At 38.3% G+C, this 24,068-nt stretch overlaps 1 protein-coding gene across 1 annotated transcript in view; it reads right to left on the bottom strand.

The window, feature by feature from the left end:
• Positions 1 to 2,031: 2,031 nt before the first annotated feature.
• Positions 2,032 to 24,068, bottom strand: part of HNMT (histamine N-methyltransferase) — a 31,262-nt gene continuing 9,225 nt past the window's right edge. The window contains exons 3-6 of the mRNA XM_081143538.1: positions 14,354 to 14,461; positions 12,910 to 13,040; positions 10,511 to 10,604; positions 2,032 to 3,464 (exon numbers count right to left, since the gene is read on the bottom strand). Of these exons, the coding sequence (XP_080999664.1) occupies positions 3,109 to 3,464; positions 10,511 to 10,604; positions 12,910 to 13,040; positions 14,354 to 14,461 (689 nt within the window). The 3' untranslated portion in view covers positions 2,032 to 3,108. The remainder of the gene's footprint in view (positions 3,465 to 10,510; positions 10,605 to 12,909; positions 13,041 to 14,353; positions 14,462 to 24,068) is intronic.

The following is a 24,068-nucleotide window of genomic DNA, read 5'->3' on the forward strand; positions in this document are numbered from 1 at the left end:
AACCACTCCAATCAAATGCTGGCCAGCCTAGGAGCTGCCATTCTAATGTCACTGCCCCACCCACTGGTTCACTGGGAGACAGAGTTGAGATGGGATCACTTCACATAGTTGGGAGGCAGGCAGATTCCCTGACAGCACCTGGAGTTTCGTGAAGCACCAACTCAGCTCTAACGGACACAGAGAGGCTGTATACCTCTGACTAGAAATGTCAAGGTCAGGAACTAGGTTGGCTCCTTTAGGTACTAGCTCTCTGGCCTCAGTCATAATTTTCCTTAATTTATTTCTTATCTGTTCTGAATTTTATATTGCCCTTTTTGAGCAATTAATTATATAGTCAATATTTTTGAAATTCCCTATAAGCCTGCTGCTACTTTATGAGAATATTTATGTAGTTTAACTCCTGACATCCTCACAACTATCCTCTGAGGTAGGTACTATAATTTTCTCCATTTTGAAGATAAAGAAATGTGGTAATAGAGAGAGAATAAGTTGTTGAGATCACTTAGTGAGTGAACAGAAGCAAGATTCAAAGCCAGGAAATCTGGTTTGACCTCTCCATCTAACAAGACTATTTCATACAGTCATTCCCTGTGGGGCTTAGCAAAAAATCCTTATTTTCTTAGAAACAGCATTCTGAGGCAATAAACAAATGCAAATATGCTCTTAAAATGTCAAACTATTTTGAGTTAGCTATTCTTAATAAACATCTAAAATATATCACGTATACCTTTGGGTCTATGCAGTTTGACAAACTTAAGATATAGTATTCTCTATGATCTATGCATCTGTTATTATGTATGTACACCAGAAATTTAAAATATTTTGCCCAAGTTGAGTTTTCAATGAAGACATTTGCCAATTTTTATAACAAGCAAATAACCAGACCCTAAAACACTGTGCTCCAGTTTAAATAAGTTAAGGTTTATACTAATACTAAGGGCAACAGTTTTGTTGGGTTTCTTGAGCTATGTTTACAATAAGAATATAAACACATACGTATAAGAGAGATGCTTGAGAAGTAAAGAATTCACTGAGCACCCATTATTTAGCATCTTCCATATGCATGGCACTATGTTAAACATTGGGAGATGTACAGTGATATATATACAGCAATGTTCCAAATTCATGTTGCAGCCTTTTTTTGTGAACCTCAAGACCAAACTTGAAAAGTCGGTACGTGACTGCCCCAATCCCTTGTAATGTCATGCAGTGTAGACAGAAACCAGTAGTTCCTTCCCTTGTACCTTAGCTTCCCATCACCAACTGCTAGGTATTCATGGAGATTCTCTCCTTAACAAGGCTTGAGTGTTCCCATTACATTAAATTGAAGCAAATAAGGGCATTATAGGGATGAGAAAAAGGCCATATTTACAAATATCTGTCTTCAAGTTGTATGTTAGTTCTATTCTTTTGTTTTGCACGTGTTTTTTTAGAAAAGGCGGTAATTTGCTCTGTAGAATCTTGATTTCCATCCTTTTGGCAAAGTTGTTCAAGGTTGCCATGATCCATAGTCATCAATCAAGTGTGTCTCATGGATTTCCTCTGTCAGAAGTACATATCAGTATGATTAATGGTTCAGGGTTCATATTTAGGGATCTGATTGGATAACTGTCGTTTCATTTGTTGGAACTTATAATTCAAAAAACATTGATGAAGTTGTCCATGAAAAGAGGGCAATGCAAGTCAGTTTGACTTATTATGAACAACAAAGCTTAGTCATTTGTTAATGCAAATGGGCTCTGTACTCCAGTATACTCCCTGGGCCTCAGCTAAGAGATTAGGGAGGGGCATTAACTCTTTAAAGTGACTCTATGGCAGCATTAAGTGGTAGCTCTGTACTGTGAAAGAGTGACTGTCATACTGTGTTGAAGGCTTCATTGCTGGGAGACTGAAGGTTCATGAGCACTTCAGTAAAACCTTATTTTTGTTTTGTAACAGGGAGTAATAGTTATTTACTTAATTTAAAAATACATTTATTTATTAATTATAAAATTACTTACTTGCTTATATAAAGAGATGTACTATTTTTATAAGGGTTATAGTTGTTTATTATTAAAATAACAATAAAGAACATCAAATAAGTTTTTAAAAATCCCCTGAAATCTTACTGTCCAAAGATGATTCTTGGTCTTAGAGAAGATCTTAGACAGAGAGACAAAGGACTACAGTGTATGGAAAAAGATTCAATGTTTTCTAGAAATTCAGTAAATGATAAAAGGTGCACATTAAGTCAGTGGATTTTTTTTTAAGTAAATTGTGTTGATATAGTTGGCTTATTTTTTTTGAGGGATAGCAGCTTTTTTCCAATCTCACTCTTTATACTTATATCAGTTTCAAATATATCAAAGATTTATTTTTTAAATATAAAATTATAAAATTATTCTGATAAAATATGTTAACATTTCAAAATGGTTTTAGAAGGTCTTTTAAAATGTGTCGGAAACCTAGAAATCAAAAAAACCCCAAAAACTAAATTTGAATGAAATAGAAAAACTTCAGTATATAAAAAAAAACCCCAAAACACTACAAAAATCATAGGTGAGACTAAAAAGGAAAACAAAATGGGAAGAAATGGCAACACATTACAAAGAGTTAATTTTATAATATCCTAAAAGTGCTTACTTTTAGCAATCAATAAGAGAGAAGCTACAACAGAGGAATGTACAAATATTTTTTCACAAAAGGGGAAAAATCAATAAACACACACTTGCTTAGTGTTCAAAGTGCCAATAAGCATATACTTTACTAGTATGTAAAGAATCCATAGTACATACTTTATTGGTGTTCTAGGAAATTCCAGTACAACCAACAAGTGGAAAGGATTTTATTGTCAATAAGCCAGTGAAACCTAGTTGTCTCATTTTTCCAGCTTATGTGGTATTTAGCCTGCAGGTGGCCTCTTTACCTGAAGGAGGGGTGGGGTAAGACCAGCACTGTCATATATGACTGTGCGTGGAAGTCCAAGAATGTCTTGAAATTTTCTAGATTTACTTATAAGAGACAATGCACTATTTATATTATGAGATGTATTTGTAATTTTAATACAGAAATAAAAAATCAGCATTGTTTAAAATATAATTTTTGAATACATTCTCTCATGATTGAAATCTATGCCTCAGCCACTATGAAACTCAGACTGTTATTGAAAAGAACCTTTCCGTCTTTTTTTACACTGAACTCAGGCTCTTGCAGATCTTTCACAATTTCTGCTCTGAGATCAGGTGGGGCTGTTGCATTAAAGTTGCAGGTTTCTGTCAAAAAATCCAAAAGCAGGTCTCCATTTTCATTGCCATCAATAAAACAGTCAGATATGTCCATGGTGGACAGAAGGTCGTAACACTCATACTTGATCCCCAGCTTGTCCAGCATCTGAGTGAGATCAGCGGATGTGACGTACTGGCAGAGGTCATCCCGGGGTAGGCGGGATCCGTACTTTTTCCATAGCTTGTCCCAGGCACTGGTTCCTGTGAGATAAAGCAAAGTTCATGCTTTCATTTATTCTTTCTTCCATTACCAACTCGGCCAGGCAGTGCATTAGATACTTGGGTTAGAGTAGTCAATTAAAAAAAATGTTCTTGCCTTCGTGTAGCTTAATTCAAGGAGTGAGGGGTTTGGGGACAGGGTTAGAGAAAGTTAAATAAATAAATCATGTATCAGATGGCGCTAAATGCTAATGAAAAACAAATCAGAGTGAAGAATACAGAGAGTCAGAGTTGGGTGGGCTGCTGTTTTACATGGGGTGGTCATAGACAGTCTCTCTTATGACATGACATTTGAGCACATCAGCTGATGTGACATACTGGCAGAGGTCAGTTAGCTTGGTTTCTATTTTAATGCAGTCACTCTAGCCACACGGATGAGACTCAAGTATGGGCATAAGGACAGAAGCAGGGAGAACAGTAAGAAGGCTACTGCGGTAGCCTGGGTGACAGTGATGGTAACTTGGACCAGCGAGCTTGGAGGTGAAGAGGAGTGGTTGGATTTTTTATGTTATACTCCTAGATCCATCGCCATTTGCCAACAATTTCGATAGCGCGTGTGAGTTTAGAAAAAAAAAAAAAAAGTCAGTAATGACCCCAATAATTTTGGCCCAAGCACCTAAAAAGAGAGAACTGCCATTATTGGAAATGGGAAGAAAGAAGGAGCAGTCTTAAATGTATCATCAGGCATGATTTTAGATTTTAGAGATATCTGTTGGATATTCAGGTGGTGACAGGAGGAGAGCAGCTGTTTATGTTAAAGTTCAGAGGAGAGCATCTAAGAGCAAAAACTGAAATCCAAAGAAAGAGCACAATAAATACAATTATGATTTACTCAGACTAAAGACTGGGTAGCTTCTCTGTCTATACATTTACTACATTTGGCCTTGGACTGCTAATAACCACGTTGACTTCTAAAGATTTTGTCCCCAAATTTAGAAGAAGATTTAACAATGTCTGATGTGTTTAATTTTGAGAATCCAGCCCAGTGTAAAAGCTAAGAGAAGCCCAGTGCAGCAGCTGAGGGGAGAGAGACATAGGTTGTAGGACTGTTCTGATACTTCATAATTGAGAAGTGTTTGTTATTCAGTCTCTCAGAATCTCAGTTTTATTATCTATAAGTTGGGGGACAACCATACTTACCTCAAATGCAACTGAGAGTATTAAATGATATACTTTAAGTGAATCATTGCACACGGCAGGTGATAAGTACTTACAAAATAAATGAACATTACATGGAATTAGTTGGGTAATGTATTTCTGCTGGTTGTAATCTTGAGACTGTAAAAAAGCAAACTTACTGTTCAAAATCTATGATTATAATAAATCAAAACCAATGAATATTGATCTATGGACCTTCCAAAACATGCATGTAATGCTGGCTGTTACATACACAGTTGGTACAGTGAGTTAAGAGTTAAGCTCACTAAAGTCCAACTGCTTGAGTGTGAAGCCTGGCTTTTCCTCTTACTAGATTTTTGAACCTGTGCCTCAGTTTTATCAACTGTAAAACAGGAATAATAATAGAATCTATCCAGAGAATTTCTGCAGGGATTAACTGAGTTGAAAAGGTAAGGCACTTAGAACCATGACTGGAACATAGGAAACAATGTTGAAGTGTTAGATAATTAAGCTGGACTTGGCCGAACCAATGTAAAAGAGAACCTATTTTTCTATGAACTTCTAGGATTAAAAGTGCAGATTTCAAAGACTTGATTTTTTTTGGTTCCCAAACCTCTTTTATGATCTAATGAAAGTAATTGATTCTCCAGAAAAGTACACAACAAACAAGACACACCCACATAGTTGTGCATATAATTACAGGATGCTCAATGACTAAGCTAAAGTCTCCAAATTTAACTCAACAAAGGAGACTATCCAAGGCAGGATATAGTAAATAACAAACAGCCTAGATAACTGATGTTGCACTTATATTTCAGAAGAGGAAGTGATAACTGCGGGATATGCTCTAGGAATTGGAATGAAGCAGAAAACAATAAAACCTCAGTTCTATGAAAAAAAAAAAATGAGGGTCATGAGTATATATTAAAAGATCTTTCATTCCAATATAGTGATTGTCTTCCTGAAAAAGAATTTGCCTACAAACAAGATTTTTTAAGAACAAATATTTCAGTGGTTGAGGAGTTCTGTTACCATTATTTTTTTAACCTGGCGGAGAAAAACAAAACAAAACACTAATTGCAGAAAATCTGCTGGTGTCAGTGTTCTGTGACTCGGTGCCTTCTCTGAGCCTGGGCAATTATACACTTTCCGACTGACGCATTATCATAATGGCTCTTCCGTGGGCACAGCATATGGTGTTACTTTTGTTTTCAACATGATATAAACCAGATTGTTTTCTCCCCACTGTATTAACAGTAACACACTATGATTTACCTCCTTTCTTAGGTAAGGAGAGGGAAGGACAGAAAACTTGAATGATCTCCTTCTGGCTAATCTCCCTTAACCAGATATATTGCATTTTAATTAGCAATTCATTCAACTAGTACCTGGCGACTACATTTGCAGAAAAACAGGTCACTGACATCATTTTAGTGTGTGATACACCTCTTTAGTCCCTATTTCTCTTCTTATTTCCAAATCAAACCTTTTGTCTTCATAATCGGGAGCTTTCTGCTTGTTATAGTAAATGAATATTTACTGAGGCTGGTCTAGTTCTGCAAGGGATCCTTGGGAACACAGAGGAAAGCCTCTTGCCTCCAAAAACATGTACTCTAAGAGGCTGACCAGCAAATGCTGCCATTTCATTCTGATTTCAGTTTCTCTTTCTTTTCTCAATTAGTTCCACTTGCCTACCCTTCATCACTTTTGTCCACCTATTTCAGTGTACAATCTCTGTGTGTGAATATGTGTATCTTCTTTATTGAGTCTTTTATTTTTGTTTATTAAACTTCTCTTCAAATCTCCAGAACTTTCTATATAATCTGATTCCATGTCCCTCGTGTAGTAAGTTTTAGCTAAAACACGGTATTTTTTTTTGGAAGGACATTCAGAACTAGTAGTTTGGATAACATAAAGGAGAAACAATAAGCAAATGTTCAGTTCAGTCCAAACACATTTATTGGGTGCCTTCCAGGTGCCAAAGGCTTTGCAAAGATCTGGGACTAGAGATAAGAGGCAGAGCTCCCTGCTCTCAAGGAACTCTCCTTCAAGTCCCCGTATGCCTCCGATAGGAGACTCAGTGCACTGCTGAGTGTTTACACGTCTGAATCCTCCATGAAGTTAGCAGCCTTTCAAAGGCAAAGGAAGAGTAATCCCTGCAGCCTTCAGAGCCTAGCAGGGACTGACTACAGGAGCTCCATAAACGCGGAATGAACCAACACACGACTGCCCTGTGCAGCCAGCGTGGAGCTGAGCAGTCTGTATTCTGAATGTGGCTGCACACACGGCACCTTACCCAGCAGGCGCTCTGCGTAACTAAATCTAGAAACTGACCCCATATTTCATCATCTTATAATCTAATAAAATGCAAAAATGAGTATCTATATGGTGCTCAAGTAGCTGAGTAATTCAGTCTATTCGGAGAAAAAACTCGTCAATTCAGTAACAGGTCAGCGTGTGTGTGAGATGGACAGGCAAGAGCCTTAGCTGTGATAGTTAAGATTAAGGTATGTTAATCCTGACATACCTTTATCTGCCTAGATAAGACACTGGCTAGATGAGTGCTCTTAGAAATTTAATTGAATTACAAAAATTGACTTAGGCTTTCGGAATCTGTCTACAACGAGCACTGAGTTTTCTGCACGGCAGTGTAGCTATGAATGACAATACTGCCCTGAAACAAAGGAAATATACAAACAGGTTTCTTCACTTCTGGGTAATTATAAAAAGGATTCCATTTAGAAAGTGGCTGCAAGAAACCTGATAAAAACAGAGCCTACTGTGAATCATTTTGGTGTAGGTGCTCCAGTTTTAAGGCAATGTTGAAGTTTAAGGAATGTTTCATTGGACAAGTATGTACAATAGGGATTCAAGAATTACAGTTCAGGCTGAGAAGGCCGTTTAGGGCAATGGTTTTCTATACACATTGATTGACAGTGATGTAGTAAGACAAATTTGACTGGAAAGTTCTTGTGATTAAATTTGTGTCCACTGTTGGAAACTGACCCATGACTACTTTTCTAAAAGCTGACCCATATATTTATATTGGCTTTATTACTACAACAAAGCAATTATGGCTCTTTTTAAAAAAGTAAACTGCAGCCACTTCTATACACTGAGGAGGCAATATTGTTGTGAAGACAGATTTATAGGTGCATAGGTTTCTCAGGGTGAGAGAGAGAGAGAGCAAATGGGAGTTTGCTCTATGTAATAAATAAGAGGGGTGGAAGGGGGAAGTGAGGAGTTGGTACCTTAGCAAAAGTACTGAGCTAAGAGGATATGGGTGAGGTCTGAGAGAAGTTATGAGCAGGTGCAAGGGAAGTGGGTCCCAACTGAGCAAGAGAAAAGCTGGGAAAAGAGTGGCTGTGAGACGTTGATGCTGAATTCTGTGTATGTTCTTCTTCCCCATAGATGTCAACATCTCCCCAAGTCAAAGAATGGTGCTTTGGTGAATGAATGAACTAGAGTTATGTCCATGTCTGGGGTAAAGCAGAACAGGATAAAAAAATGTAGCTGCAGCGCATGCAAGGTTTGGCCATAAGAAATCAAAATTTGAACTGTGAGAAGTCTGGAGCAAACAGTGGCTGGCAACCATCAGAAGCATGACCCCAGGTTTTGTCAGGAGTCACAAAGCAAGTGACAGACAATCAAGTTCCTTGGGATGAGGGCTTCAGTCATTTACTCTGGATTTTTAAGAGTTAAGTATGAGCCCAGAGACAGGAGAATCTGGAGACATTCAGGTTAAACTAAGTTGATAACAATTTCATTTCCCTTAAAGGTAGAATATATTTTAACTGCAAAGGAAACTATATTGAAAGAGGTGGTTTTAAGTTTTTACTTATATTTAATAAATTTCTTTACTTAACAACTCTTCTGATAAACAGTAAAGCTATAATTTTAGCCTTAAGAGAGAAGTGGAAAGTCCAAAATAAAATACCTAAACCTATTTTTTCCTTTTGCTAAGTGGTTCTTAAAGAAGAAATGTATATGATATTTCTTCTATAGCTGTATACAGTCTTCTAGGAAAGAAGTGTATATGGTAAAGAAAAGAAGTAATGAGAGTCCCTTTACTAATTCAACAACTACTATTTGTTGCATGCTTATGCCTAGGAACAGTATCCACTAACAATGCTTTCCTCTTTGGGACGCCCGTCTACCATGCTGTGTACAATAATGAAGAATTATGAACTGCAACCTGAAAAAGTTAGTAAAATATTTTCACCATCAAGCCACACTGATTGAATAATATTTGACTCAAATAGTTCTTTTAAAAAAAGCTAACTGATTTTTAAGTCTTTACTCCCTTTCTTGATTTTTCCCTCATGAAAGTATATATACATAGTACATACGAATCACATACATGCACAGGTGCAATACAACGGGGGTATGATTATCCAGAAATAGCCCTTGAATAAACTTAGATTCATCGACCAAGCTCACACAGCCAGGAAGTGCCTCGGCATTCTTGCTTCATGTGTCATCATATAGTTCACTGGGTGGGCCCTGTTTCGGTTTGCACATTTCTTGATGCCAATATATGACGGATTGTATTCACTTATTCATGATAAAGCCAGCAGAATCCTGTATCCATAAGGGCACTTAGTCAATTCTCAGTTGCCTGGAGACTGCTCATGCCACTTTCTAAGCCTTAGGCTGGCTTTTTCTTATTGGTAGACATTGACTCATAGAAAGCTGCCTTTTGACACTCGAGTACTTAACTTCTGAAAATATTTAAAAATAAACCAAATATAAGTAAGAGTGGATCTTCTATGGATATTCAATATGTTCTAAAATCAAACATAGGACTTCTGGATGAATTGCTGTTTCTGTCTACAATATTTTTTCTGTATTATTGATATAGATTATAAAAAAAAGACTGCCTTTAATATTGATAACTAAGTTTACTTTTTTATTCATAAATGTAGAACAAAGTGCTTCACCCAAGTGTCCTAATTTAGAGATCAGCAGGAAGCATCCAGTTTACATAAGCTCTACTAAATGGGAAGACAGAACTCTCCTACTTATATGAGTATTTTTAACTAACCAAAGATAAAAATAGTATATCAAAATGTTCCCGTCGGGAACAGGTTGTATACAGGGCTCTCATTTGCCAGACTCCCATATTAGTTCAAACCCAGGATTAAGGATAACAGCCATGTTTGTCATCCTTAAAGCCCTTCTTCATATTTAAGAAAAATGAATTTTGTGACGTGTTTTTTTTAGTATGGGATCTGGTATAAGCTTAAGAAGATATAAACTGTTGTATATCTATAATTAACCTGCCTAGAATTATATGGAAAGTCCATAAAGATTGATGAATGAAAGAAGTTATGAATTAATGAATTCAACAATGTCAATGTTTCATTTGCTAACGTGTTTACTTATGCTCTCACTGTGGTACTAATTCTATCTCTGGAAGCAACATGAGAGGCTCAAATGCCTTGTTTGGAAAATAAAACAACATAAAACAAAACACGTGAACTACTTTTAATAGTTATTTGAGAAAACTTATAATGAACAATATTGATAATGGCTCTAGAAATGCAAATTAACCAAATATGATGACATCCCAAATAATCTAATCTTTATTTACTTATTGATAAACATCACAGAGGGGAAAGAGACATTTAAGGGACAGGAAAGAGGCAAACAGAAATATTTAATACTTTTAGTCACATTAAAAATGTTACTAACATTGCATTTGCTCCGTGTTATATAAAAAATAATTTATATATGGATAACAACAAATTTTCTCAGGAGCAAGAAGTAAATAGACATGTAATTCCATGAGACTCCCTAAATTGGGAGCTGTTGTGAAGGACCCTCCTAATACGGCCTTTAAACTCACACATCTATACATAAATGCACAATTGTTGTCTTAAAATTCAGTCTGGATGAGAATAACTCACCTGACACAAGTACAATAAGAATCTTAGCGTTGGTAGCTAGGAGACTATGGAAGAACTTCAGGGTAGCTGGGATGTCTTTTACATAATACAGCATCTAGAAAGGAAGGAAAAGAAACATGAGACACTTTTCTACGTCAATATCTTTGTGTGCTTGGACCAGATACTCATTAGAAAGTTTGATTCTCAGTTGAGTAGATTTTGCTGAACAAAAAACTTAACTTTAAAAATTAAAGATGTTATATGGAGAGATAGGATAATAATGTGAATTTTTTTAGGAAAAGGAAACTATGTTATTTGCTCAACTAGAACCAAATGGTTTTAAATTACTCTTTCCAGCTTTAATAACACAGACACCTACACCTGGAGACACTCAGTCTCCACTCCACATGCAGACAGTGATTCTAGGCTTACTCTGTAAGTTGTGCATTACAGGTCTTCTGGGAGGAAATGGTGGCAGCACCATAAACACAGGCTCCATTTCATGGAACATTGCTTTAAATTAAGCCCTTTGTTCTAGCTTCACCATGTGCTCACAGATGCTTTTTTAAAATCACAGAAAATGTGAAAGGCACGGATGTTGCAAATTCTCTAGGAGAGGACTGGATAAAGCATGAAGTTAATACACTTGGTCACAAGATGCTAGGAGTCAGTCTGCCCATTTTTAATAATTCTGGACCATCTCTGGTGAAGTGCAGGGAGAGGCCTTTACACCCAACACAGGGAGAGCTTAGAATTATACATTGGTGGTGGAAAAATGTCCCCGAGGGCTTGTATTCTTGGAATCTATCTCCATAGACACTTCTTATATCTCATCTTCGTCTCTCTTGGACAAGAATTCAATATTCTATGTAGATTCCCATGATAGAATGTATTGTATGAAACAAAACCAACTTAATCTATGCCCCTCTCCCTTAGATAAATGAAATAAAATGGACCTGCCCATGGCCTACGCTGCCTCAGCAGCCATATTTAGTATTGTCACTCCATGCCGTTCACCACAGGGACCACACTTAGGCGGGTACCCAGATACAGCTAGTCCATAAGGCGGCTAACAATCTATGACATGACCTGGTGAAAAAAGTGGAGGTGGGCCATAGTAGATGCTCTGAAATTTGATCTAATAGACACCGAGATTCTCTGTAGTTGACTGTGAATATTAAGCTGAAAAGAATGTATGAGAGTGTCAGGGCTATAAGGAAAAATGAAGAGACAGACAGGGCACAGGAAAATGCAGAGTAGACAGAGAGTAAGAGAGGACAGAGTCACAACGCAGAGGAAGCAGAGCTGCCGTAAGAAAAGGCAAAAGTGGAAGCTTTGGGAGAATGATCTCTGAAGCTGCAAATTTTTATTACAGGCAAAGAATGGATCCAAAGCACATGTGAAGAGATTGGCTCTTGATAAAAGGAAGCTTTTGTAATGAGGAAAGAAAGATACGATGGGTACAGTTGGAACTTTGCTTGTAAATCTGGAGGGTGAAGAAAGATGAGTTTCCATCTGATGGTTTCTCTTTTCCCTATACAGTATGAAGTGAGGCCATCAACTGGGAAGGAGTGGTGGAGGAAGAGTTACAGGAGGTGAAAGGAGAGAGAGGAAGGTATGAAATAGTTGTATGTGGAGGTGGGAAGCAAGTCTAGTAGAGAAATATCATAGGCTCGCTGGGCACTCCCTTACAGGTAAAGTATTTGTCAGCTAAGAGAGAAGAGATGTAGGATTGCCTGAATATGCCAACCTTTGAGTCATTTCTTCTTTTGACTTAAGTTTATTCCTTTGGGGTAACTGTAGTTGTGGGCTACAGAAAGTAAGAAACATCTTGTTGTTAATTGTGGTATTTCTAAAACACACACATCTTCTAATGGATGTCTAAACACCCATATGCTATCCAGAAGTATCAGTGGAAATATGTCCCCACATCATCCACTGAAGAGTCACCCCCTTTCCAAGAAATATACTATTAGTGCTGGACCACGGGAATAAATTCCAACTAAATGACTGATATTAATAAAACTTCATTAACCTGAGGAATCATCTAACCTGCCCCTTTTGTCACATTCACACTAGCCAGGTCATCAATAGAAGGCAAAAGCAAGAGGATTCGGAAAAACTCTGAGACACTGGTCCATCCAGACCATTAGAGCTTTCAGTCCTATGAAAATTAATTAAGCCAGTACTGAAAAAAAGATCAGTAACTCTGTAAGTATTTTGAGTAAACTGACTTTTTGAATGTTACAGAGAATTTCTTAGTATTATCAACATCTTTATCCTTAATTTGAATATGCTCACTTGTGGAATCAGAAATCAGATTCTCATTTTTCTTTTTAAAGTCAGAATATCAGGCACTCTTCATACACATTTCTGAAAAATCTCTTTTCTGAGAGTACATAACAATAAATATTTCTTACCTGAATCATATGAATAAAGTCCCACCTCTTAAGTTCTTTCTTCTCCATCATTCTACTTTGATAGTCAGATGATGTCTCTTTATGCCAAGCAAACGTTATGTTCTCAAGATTTGAAGACTTGGCTACAAACTCTAAAATATAGAAAGAGATGGCTCACCATCAATTTTAATTGCAAATGCGGGACCCATTTCCATGCAGAATTCTAAGGCAATCAATGTTATATACCTAACAAATACAAAACACATTTTTCTTTTTTATGTAGCTCTGGGAGACCAGAGAGTTCATACTGATTTTCCCCTCCTACTATTAAATGAAATTAGGGATGAAATAAAGAGTCAATGAACTGCAAGCTAAAAAAAAAAAAAAGATTTAAAAAAAAAGGCATATGTATTCAAGCTGTATGATGAGGGTCATTATAATATTCTCTCCCCTTATGTTTGAACTTTCCATAATAAAATTATTTTAAAGGATGAAAACAATAGTAAATAAAGGGGACCTAGTCCATTAGATTATCCCTCATCATTGAACTAGTGAACTATCACAAAGAAACTATTATTTCTAATGCTCAAAAAAGCCCCAAAACAAAAAAAACATGCAATTCTACTTCCTGACTTCATGCCTCTGTCTTTCATATCTTACGCCATTATATTTTTAAATGACTGAACAAAATCAAAAGAAGAATACTATTTCGTTATATGCAAAATCATACCAAATTCAAATTTTAGTGTTTATAAAGTTTTATTGGAACATATCCAGTCATTAGTTTATGTATCTCTATGACAGCCTTTGTGCTACTATGGCAGAGTTGATTAGTTGTGACAGAGATTCTGTGGCTTTTTAGGTTTAAAATATTTACTATTATTCAGCCTTTTTCAGAAAAAGTTTGCAGATTTCTACTATAAGCTATTAAACATAAGCTTTTTAAGGACAGGGATTCTGACGAAGTACTTCTGACTGAATTAATAACTCTGTCTCTAAGAATAAAAATAAAAAATAATCACTGATGCCCAGCTGGAGTGGCTCAGTGGTTGAGCGCTGACCTACTATCCAGGAAATCGAGGTTCGATTCCCGGTCAGGGCACATGCTAGGGTTTCGGGCTCAATCCCCAGCAGGGGGCATGCAGGAGGCAGCTGCTCAATGGCTCTCTCATCATTGATGTTTCTGTCTCTCCCTCTCCTTTCCTCTCTCTGAAATCAATAAAAAATAATAATAATTGATGCCCAGTAAATGGATGAAGAGTCAGTAAATAAAGGAGTTTGATTATTCCGTTTATATTCTGAAGTGTTTAGTTATCCCTGCCAAGAAAACAAATTAATTAGGTTCTTCTCCCAATACGCTTACTAAGAACATACCACAGTAACGATGTTATTAATGATTAAAGGACACATTTGGGATAAGCCTTTGGGATAGAATGTGACATATAGCACCATGGGTTATAGGTACCTTTGTACTTGGCAATTTGTTCGGCACTTGGTTCAACAACTTCATTGTTGATATGAACTCCTGGGTATTGAGCCCGCACTTTGGAGAGAATCTGAAGATCAATTTCACCTAGAATATAAGCATAGGGAATAGATCACATCGGTCCAGAAAGAAATGATTAAGAATAATTTGAGCTAGTTTATCTGTCTTAGTTTTACTGGGAAAGCCCAGCATATATGAAGAATAATACTCAACTGTTTTCCTGCCACATTATCTATGATGCAGAACAGCTAGGTTGTAAGTAGGAATAATAATGTAATTTGAAGAGGGCTATGATTGCTGTTCATTCATTCACATAACATTTATTCAATATCTATTATTGTATTACATTTATTCTAAGATGCCATTCCTTTTGTATCACTAAGCCAGAAAAAACACTGTCAATTAGAATTTTAAGATATAATTAACTGGAAAATGTATCCCAATTTCGCAGATGTTAAAATTTTTAAAAAGATATATATATATGTATAAAACTTAGGATAAACTATGCTAGGCCAGAAGCATACCCAAAATGACATCCGATGCAAAATATGTCAGGTACGAAAACGATATAAAAATATGTCAGCCATTTATCTTCAAAAACATACCATGGCCTAGTGGAAGGGACAGACATGGAAAGAAGCCTGACTGGGTTGGGCTGAGGTGGGAAGAGGAAAGGAGACAGTGAGGGAAAGGATAGGAAGAGAGGGAGAGAAAGCTTCATGGAGAAATGGCCCTCCTGGGCTGTGCTACAGGGTAAGTGGAAGTCGGCGCAGAGCTTCTGGGGAAATGATGATGGAATTCCTTCTGGGGAAATGATGATGGAACTCCAGGTAGAGGACAGGAAGCAGAGGCATGACGTCGGGGAGCAGGACAGCATACGTGGGACTGCTGGCAGCTCAGAGTTTTGAAATACTGGGCAAGGCACAGCCTCCAGGAGAGAGGTGATACCAGAGAGGTAAACGGGCAGGAGGTGTTAGCGGAACAGCTATGGTCGTTAATGCACGCAGCAAGCACTGACTGACTGTTGACAATGCGCCAGACGCCGCCAGGCTCTAGCAAATGATGACAAGAAGAGACATAGTCACCGGCCCTGAGGAAAACCTAGCCTGTAGGTGACTGCATGAGAGAGACGGTGGTAAGTTGGAGGGACTTGAGTCCCAAACCTGTTTTCTTCACTTACTAGGTCCGTAGGACAGATGACAATTTGCTTGACCTCTCTGAGCTATAATTTCCTCATCTTAAAAACATCAATGATGGCACAGAACTTACTGGTTGTGAGTGTTACATGAGGCAAGGCATGTAAAGCACAATGCAAGAGAGCCGGCACCCAATAAATGTTAGCTGTTCGTTTTTATAATTATTGAGTTCCTCTCTTTAAAAATATGTCCTCTCTCCCTATTATGGATGCTTCCAACTGAAGTTTTGCACTTCTACTCTCTTAGGTTATGATGTTGACACCTTCACTAAAACAGACCTATGTGCTGGCAGGACCAGCCTATTAAAACGATTTTAGTCTTTAATGTTTTGGCATAAATTACATTAACAGAACTTCTTCAAGGTGGATCTGGCAGGCAACAAGGCCATAGATCATACACTGGGAGTTCTAAAGGGAAGGAGATGAAGAAGATAAATCAGGAGCTAATTATGCTAATGTGAGAAAGTAAGGGAGTACAATGGTATAAGGAGAGCCCCAAGAACTGGCAATAGGAGACATGGGGGGCTGCGGAGAGGAGTGGGATGGAAGCTGAACTGGACGACCAAGAGCCTATGGGACAGTTTTCTCCAAAGCTGGCCCACCAACACCAAGCCTTTAATTTCTTCCTTCTTGATTCCGGCTGTCATTCATTGGCCACCTACCATTTGTCAAACACTGTACAGGCTTTTACTTGGGACATCTCATTTAAGCCCGCCCATCTGCACAGTTTCCATTAAATGTTCCTTCACTTTCTCCTTCTGGTCCCTGCTAGCAATTCCCTTGTTCAGTCTCAAACTCAATCTCTCTTTCTCTCTCTCTCTCTCTCTCTCTCTCTCTCTCTCTCTCTCTCTCTCTCTCGGAATACCTCAACAATATATTAAAAATTCAGTCTGCATCTTCTGAACTCAGTCTTCCTCAAAGCCATCACTACGAGAACCATGGAAAACCCTAAGCGAGCCCTGGCCCCCCGCACTCAGTGATTGGAGGCTGGGCCCTCCACCGAAGGCCTGGGTGACATTCCTGGTCAAGGCACAGCCCGTCCCGGCTCATGCTGGAGGCACTCTCACCATGTATCTCTCTCACATCTATGTTTCTCCCTCTCTCTCCCCCCTCTTCCCCCCTAAAAATTAATGGGAGCAATTTCCTGGGGTTAGGATTAACAAAACAAAACAGCCTAGGCTAAACAAGACCATCACTTCCCTGCTTAAAACCTCCTAACCATTAATCCCCTATCAGCAGGGTCAAGTCTAAGTTTCTAAACTAAGCAAAGACCGCCCAGCCTGGCTACTTTTTCTAATATCTCACATATTTTGAAATTTTTGGTTCCAGAAACTCAAAATTTCTTACATTTCCACCCTTTTCACCCTCCATTTGCCCCAATATATGCCATGCTCTTCCACGCTTTGTCTTTTACCCTTGCTCTCTCCTCTTACAGCAAGGGTGGGTAACGTCCACCCTTCGAAATCATTTGCTCTGGCCCTGCCAAGGCCTCACCAAAGACTAGCAGTTCCAGCCATCATCACATTAGGGGTGAGTTAATTAAATGTTTGACCAAATATAGCAGGCTCATTTTTAAGTTGATGATTTTCTATGGCTCGAGAATGATGTTATAAATATACAAATGGTCCTTGGCAGAAAAAAGGTTCCCCACCCTAATCCTACAGGATTACTCTCCCTTCATGTCCTTACTTTTTCTGACTAATTCCTATGCATCTTGAACACTTCCACATGAGACTAATTGCCTTGGCAGCCTTTCCCACGGAGCCTGGAAGTATCAGAATCCTCAGGCAGAAACTACCCATCAATTGACTGGAGATGGCAACACATATAAAACCTTCTTACGTTCCTTGGTCTCATTTTACTCACTAGCAAAGGCCTGATTCCAGTGAGTTTGTTAAACAGCATCAAAGATTCTAAAATGGTAGATTGAACAACTGAGCAGGTTTGATCAGTCACTGAGAAGCATATGAGGAGGTATCAGACCATATAGAACCCTGAACCAGCAGTAAAGAGACTTAAAAAAAAATGGGAAGGAGACCATTTGTTCTTTCTCAACTGAATCCTTCTGAGCAGGAGCTGTAACATTATGAATGTGCTCTGGTATCAGATTAAGTGCTCTATAAATGCTTTTAGAGAGCACACAAGCCAGACTAATGTGCCAAAAGAATGGAGGAGAGTAAACTAGAAATGGGTCAGTCAAATAACTCAGAAATTCTGAGCAAATTCAGGGGCAAACAAAAGAAATGTGGAAGCCAGCAGTCTGCTTTTTTATTGCCCATTGTAAAGCCTTCTGGGAATCTTAAATTAGAGATCCAGAAAACAGCATTTAAGGGGAATAAGGCAATACATGTTTATTTTATAGTCAGTCTCCTTTCACATATGATTTAATTAAGCATGGCTTGATCATAAGTCTCACAACTTTACTTATTTTTTACATTCTAAGTCTTTAGATATATAAACACCAACAGTTGTTTGGGTTACCTAAAACTTTATTATGTGTTTCCCCTAAAGTTTTGTAACAAAATCTGCAAAGTTTCTTATAACAAATAGAAAAATTATAGTGATTAAATAACTTTATTCCAATATACTGTGCTTCTTTTCTTCCTCTCCCCTCCCCTCTTCCCTTTTCCCCCCTCCCATCCCTCTCCTCTCTCCTCTCTCCTCTCCCCTCCCCCTCCCCTCCCCTCCCCTCTCCAATCTCTCCTCCCCTTTTATGACTACCAAGGCAAATTAATAATTTGGGTGTCTGAATTTTATGATGACATAACTGATTTTCTCAGTTGATCAATATGTGGAACTTGAGTAATATTAGAAAGATCTAGACATGCGTCAACACCAATAAAAAATTTTCTATTAGGCTGGGTTGTGGATTTTTTTCTGTTCTGTTCACTCCTATGTTATTTTCTATCAAACAGAATATGCTGACTTTTTGATTTGGAAAGTTAAATGAAAACTACATTTAAAAAACTCTCTTTCCTTGAAAATCTCTTTCCTTTGTACCACCCTTTTCCTCAAATCAGCCAAAACTATAACATGACTTCTCATGCTTCCTTTCTGGGCTATGATGAGTGTTTTGCTTAATATTACAGACAGATATTTTTGTGGTTATAATAGCGTCATATGAGCCATATTTTAAATGTATCATGTCTGTATTTAAAAAGGGACATAAAATTGACATCCCTGACATGGAATTTATAAAAAGTTCAAAAACAAGTTAGGGGGGAGGGGAATCTCATCTTTTAGGCAACTTTTCTCCAGTCCCTGAATTTCAAGCATATATTTAATGAGATAGCAGAGAAATGTTGTAATTTTTGTTTGAAATCCTAGGTCATTGATTAAAAATGAAAAATATGAAAAGAAAAATGTTAAAGGCTATAAGTCAGAAAAGACTAAACTCAAATATAGTATTCACCAGAATTACCTTATACAAAATTTAAAAATATCTCTACCCCTTAAATTGCACATCTGTAACTTAGGAATAATATGGTCTATGCCACAGGGTCATTGCAAAGGTTAGAGGCATTATATGGAGATAATTTACTACAGTTCATGATATAGAGTAATTACTCAAGAAATTGAAGATATTATACACTAATTCAAGAAATATTTTTGAGTACCTCCTAAATGCTAGGTGTTAATCACTGGAGATACAGCAAGAAATAAAACAGACAAAAGCATCCAACCTTTATGGATGGCAGTAAGTCCCATGGAGGAAACCTAGGCAAAAAGGGTGAGAGGAAGCCATGAAGGGGGTCTTTGTGGTTTTCCACCTGGTGGTCAAGTACACTTCATGGAAAAGGTGACATTTAAAAGAAGTCTGAAAGAGACTGTGAATGAGGGAAGTGAAGATTTACCTTTCTGAATGGGAAGCTCCATACTAAAATGACAAGTTGGAAAGGCACCCGTCATGTATTCATGATGGCTTGTCCTTCTAACTGAGCCTATGTTACATGAAACTCAAATCCCAACTGGAGAACCCTGTGGCTTCTCCAAATGAGAAAGTCTGCAGGGCAAGAAAACAGGGGATTAAAGACTGTTGAGATGTTTCCTGCTATTTGATTTCCATCTATTCTTGCTTCATTTCTTATATCAAAATATATGTGAATTCTTCAGATTATCAGCAGGGAAAATTTATTTTATTACATGTTGCATTAAGATTATCATCTTCCTTGTCCCCTCTACCAGACTACGGGCACAAAAAAATTGTTTCTAGGAAGAAAAATTGGCCAGATAACCCTGTGCTTAGTGATGAAAAATAATTTCAGCTATGGGTTTGCAACCAGAGCAAGAACAATCTGATTTTGAGTTGCAGTGTGAAAGATATAAGATTCTTGACAAGATCACTTCTTTTCCTCCTTCCCACTCCCCCCCCCCCATGCCTCAGTATTGAGGCAGTTCTGTCAGTATGGGAAAAGGAGAGCAGAATATTAAAACAACTGTACGGTCTCGGGAAGGGGATTATAAATATAAATTCTGAGTCAAAATAGCATTGCCCTTTGCTTTGGTGTGTCTTCTGGCTGTTGGCCCGGGAACAATCCCTATTGAATGAACGCTCTGCAGCGGCAGGAGGCCTGAGAAAAGCCACGCTACCAAACTGTATGAAACATAAACGTAGAGAAAATGCCCCAAAAGGAACTGAGCACTGAAGTGTAGAGACATCTGAGAGACCCCTCGGAAAAGACTAAATTTTGCCTTAACTTTTAACTTATACATTTTAAACATAGCTAGCCGACGGCTACTTCGGCACACGCATAGATACACAGTTACATGTAACATTGTAACACTTATGTTCCATTGAGCTACCCCAATGGCGCGCTAACCTCTCCCACCTCGCTCATGCCAAGGGCAGGATTTACAAGGTGAACCCCCCGACCTGACAAAGGTACGGGGGCCAAGCACACAGCTGGTGACGTCATCAGTACCCCTGCCCACGCGGGGGCTCCGCGCTCTCGCGAGGCCTCGCCGGCTCGCTCTCCGCCGCCCCCTCCCCAGTGATAGAGGTTGGAACGCAGATGTCGCGGAGGAAAGTGAGGAGCCCTTTCCCCCCCAAGTGTGAGCAGCGGGTCTGAGTGCCCGCCGGCCTCGTGCAAAGAGGAGCGGAGACAGCGACGGAAAGCAGCCGGCGCCCTTGGTCAGCGCCCCGCTCGGAGCGGGCGCGGGGAGCTGCGGCCCGCGCAGGTGAGGCTGCCCCTGAAGCGCGCGCGGGCAGGTGTGATCCCAGGCCCGCCGCAGACGCGCCGGCGGACACCTGTGTGCCGTGAGCACGTGTCGGGACAGCGCTTCGGGCGCCACGTAGCCGAGGGCGCGGCCAGAGCCGCGCGTCTGTCCCGACCGCCGCCTCCCATCAGCTGTACAATTACTGTTTTAATCGGGCTCATTTTTCCAGCCCTTGGGTATAAAATTAATACTAGAGAAAACCTGAAATACAGACAAAAGTATAAGGTAGAAAAGAAGTATCTCACTACTAGGGAAAGAAAAAGTTAACATTTGGTTTGTTTCCTCCTGTTTGTTTTTTTCCTTCGAGCAAATCGTTTTCTTGCGTCTACACAGGTGAGGTCATTATGTATATAGGTTATTTTGACTTTCTCACTTGAGAGTTAAACCACAAATATGTCAAAATTTATCTGAATTTTTTGTTTTTGTAGTGGCAGCACTTTTCTAAAAATATATGCAATGATTGATTTAATTATTAACCTTTTATAAATGGTATAAAAATGTACCAAAGGTTACACATATATAGTTTTATGTATAGTTTTAGATAGATAGGTTAGACTTAGTTTCAAGTTTTTTGCTATTATAAGGATCCTGACAATAGACCATGAATATTTATGCAAAAGAAAATCTTAATTTTTTTCTGATTAATTCCAAGAACCAGAATGAATGGTTAGAATGAGACCCTTGATCTTGGGTTATAAGAAAAAAAACCACAGCCCCTGCCCCCAAAAAACCTGGCCTAAGGGGCCAGCTGCTGAGAAAGGATGCAGGCTAAGAACTGGACACATTCTTAGAGGCTGGGTGTGGGGGTGCAGAGTAGGTGGGGGGTGGGATGTACAGGAGTCCAGGAGGAGGGGCTGAAGCAGCAGTTGGGGCTGTGGTGGGACAGCAGGGGAGTTGCTGCTTACCAAGCATGTAAATATTTTAACAAACAGCATGACCAGGCTTTGATGTATTATAATACCCGAACTGTTCTTGATACAGAATGCCATGTTACGTTCAGGAACATTTTGTTTCTTTCATACCCTTACCTTTTTGTACAGGAGAGCTTTCATATCACTGTAACCTCATCACTATTGCAGATTGGCTTTCTAAATCTTCTCAAACTGTTCTCAGTAAATATTTGAACTTCCCTTCAAATAGTTTTTAAAAAATATTTTGTATTAAATATATTATTAGCAGATACTTTAACATCATTTCTATCAGTTTGTTACTGTTAATAGAAGAACCTGGGTATTGACCCCAAGCTCTATGACCTCCAAACCCCTTGTCATGTATTATTAGGTTCAGTATGTATAAAATGAGGAGGACAAGAGACCCCCCCCACCCCCCAACGCCAGGGTTGCATAACTGTATTGAATCACCAAGTTTTATTCAACAATGTATGTCAAGTGGAAGCCTATTCACTAAGAGACTGTCCTGAACTTGCACAAGAACTGGCCAGATACAAATCTGTCCTTTAGCAAAATTACAGATAATCACATGCCAGGGACTTGCAGTTACATTGTAAATAATCAAAACTGTACATGAAAAATACTCAAATGTTAACAAGAAAAAAGACTGTGTATCTACCATTGCTTTTCACCTGTATCCAGGCCATTACTGCATTCTTATTAATTCTAAGACTGTCCAACTCAGTTTGTTTTTCTAAGTATACAGTCATTTAATCTGCTAATAATAATAGTTTCGTCTTCATTTGCCCATTATCTTGTGTTTTCCTGTTTCAAGCCTCATTGAATTAGCCAAAGCAGTCTTGTTTACTCTGGTTTGAATGACAGTGTTGAAGCATGATATTCTGTTCTGTCAGATCTGAAATGTACCTGTCTTTAACAGTACTTTCATACTCACCAAAAGTTTTAAATACAATACAATGAGGTAAACTATTTTTTGGTAAAAGTATATATGGAGAATAGTTTATTTTTAAATAATATAGTTATGAATGCCTTTATATTGGAGTCCCCAAACTGGTTACCTGAAGTAGAGGATCCTAAATCCTGTCTTATTAATGAATCACTAGAGTACATATCCTTCTAACAGTGGAATAGTTGTTAGTATGCTGCACATAAGTAAAACAGATCTTACTCATTTCAAGAAATAAGCAATTAAAATGAAGACTAAAAATTGTCTACATATCTAGAAGTCCCATATAAATGCCACTTCCTTAATATAACCAAACATGATATTAGCCACACCACTGGGAGAAATGCCTACTGCTTTCTAGAAGGTTACTCACAAAAGCATACTTTTTTTTTTCTTTTCTGGACTAAAAGCATGTTTAACAGTCCAACCACCCAAGAAATCAGTGCCTAAGCCCCTTCCATAGCATGTCTGAAAAGCATTTTTCCAACCTGTGCTGACATTCCAAGAGTGACAGAGAGCTTTTTACCTCCCAGGATGTGTGCTTTCACTTCTTGACAGGTTTGATCATTAGTAAACTCTAATACGGACCCAAGAAATCTTTCTTTTATCATTGGCCCTTTCGGGACAAATATTCTGTAGTTTGATCAACAGGAAATATTTGAAAATGGCAAAAGGCACATTCATATTCTTATTTTCTGGGCAAAAATTCCCCCAATTTCCTATATGTCTCCAATTGTTCTTAAGTTGCTGATATACATTGTTCCCTTACTCTGAACACGGGAAAACACTAACCTGTGCTACTTACCTCCTTCTGGCTGCTAATGCTGACATACTGGCTCGTCCAGTTCCTGTCCTAATTGTTTCTCTTCTATCTAACTACCTTAGAAAACTGAACGTCTGTGTCACCTTAACATGTCATTTATGAAAAGAGAGGCGATTAATAATTTGATAAGATTAGATATTCAAGTAGCTGGTCATTACTGGTGATTAATCCTCCATTGCCAGGTCAAAAATGAACTTTTATAGTTAGTACAATTTGTTTGACTCCACTAAAATCAAAAGACCTGCGTTTTGTTCTATCTTGGTGGTTCTCAGTTTTCTTATATATAAAATGAGGATGTTAATGGTCTCTAAACTCTCTATTTTGTAACCTCTGTAGGAATGCTGGTGTCCATTCCATATGTTGTAGAACAAGAAAATGATCTAACTTTTATCAACATATATGTCAGAAAAATTATTAACCCAAAAAATGTGAGAGAGTTCAGACCACCTATGCTTTACCTGTGAGTTGCTTCAGTGGCTTAAAAAAACTATAAACATGTATATACTATTACATTATATGGGGTATGGCAATTGAGTTGGTACACAGTAGGTTAATAAAAATAGAAGTAGAAAGCTGGATAAAATGAGACTGAGTTATAGTCC

This window comes from Miniopterus schreibersii, assembly GCF_964146895.1.
Source record: "Miniopterus schreibersii genome assembly, chromosome: 7".
Taxonomy (NCBI): domain Eukaryota; kingdom Metazoa; phylum Chordata; class Mammalia; order Chiroptera; family Miniopteridae; genus Miniopterus; species Miniopterus schreibersii.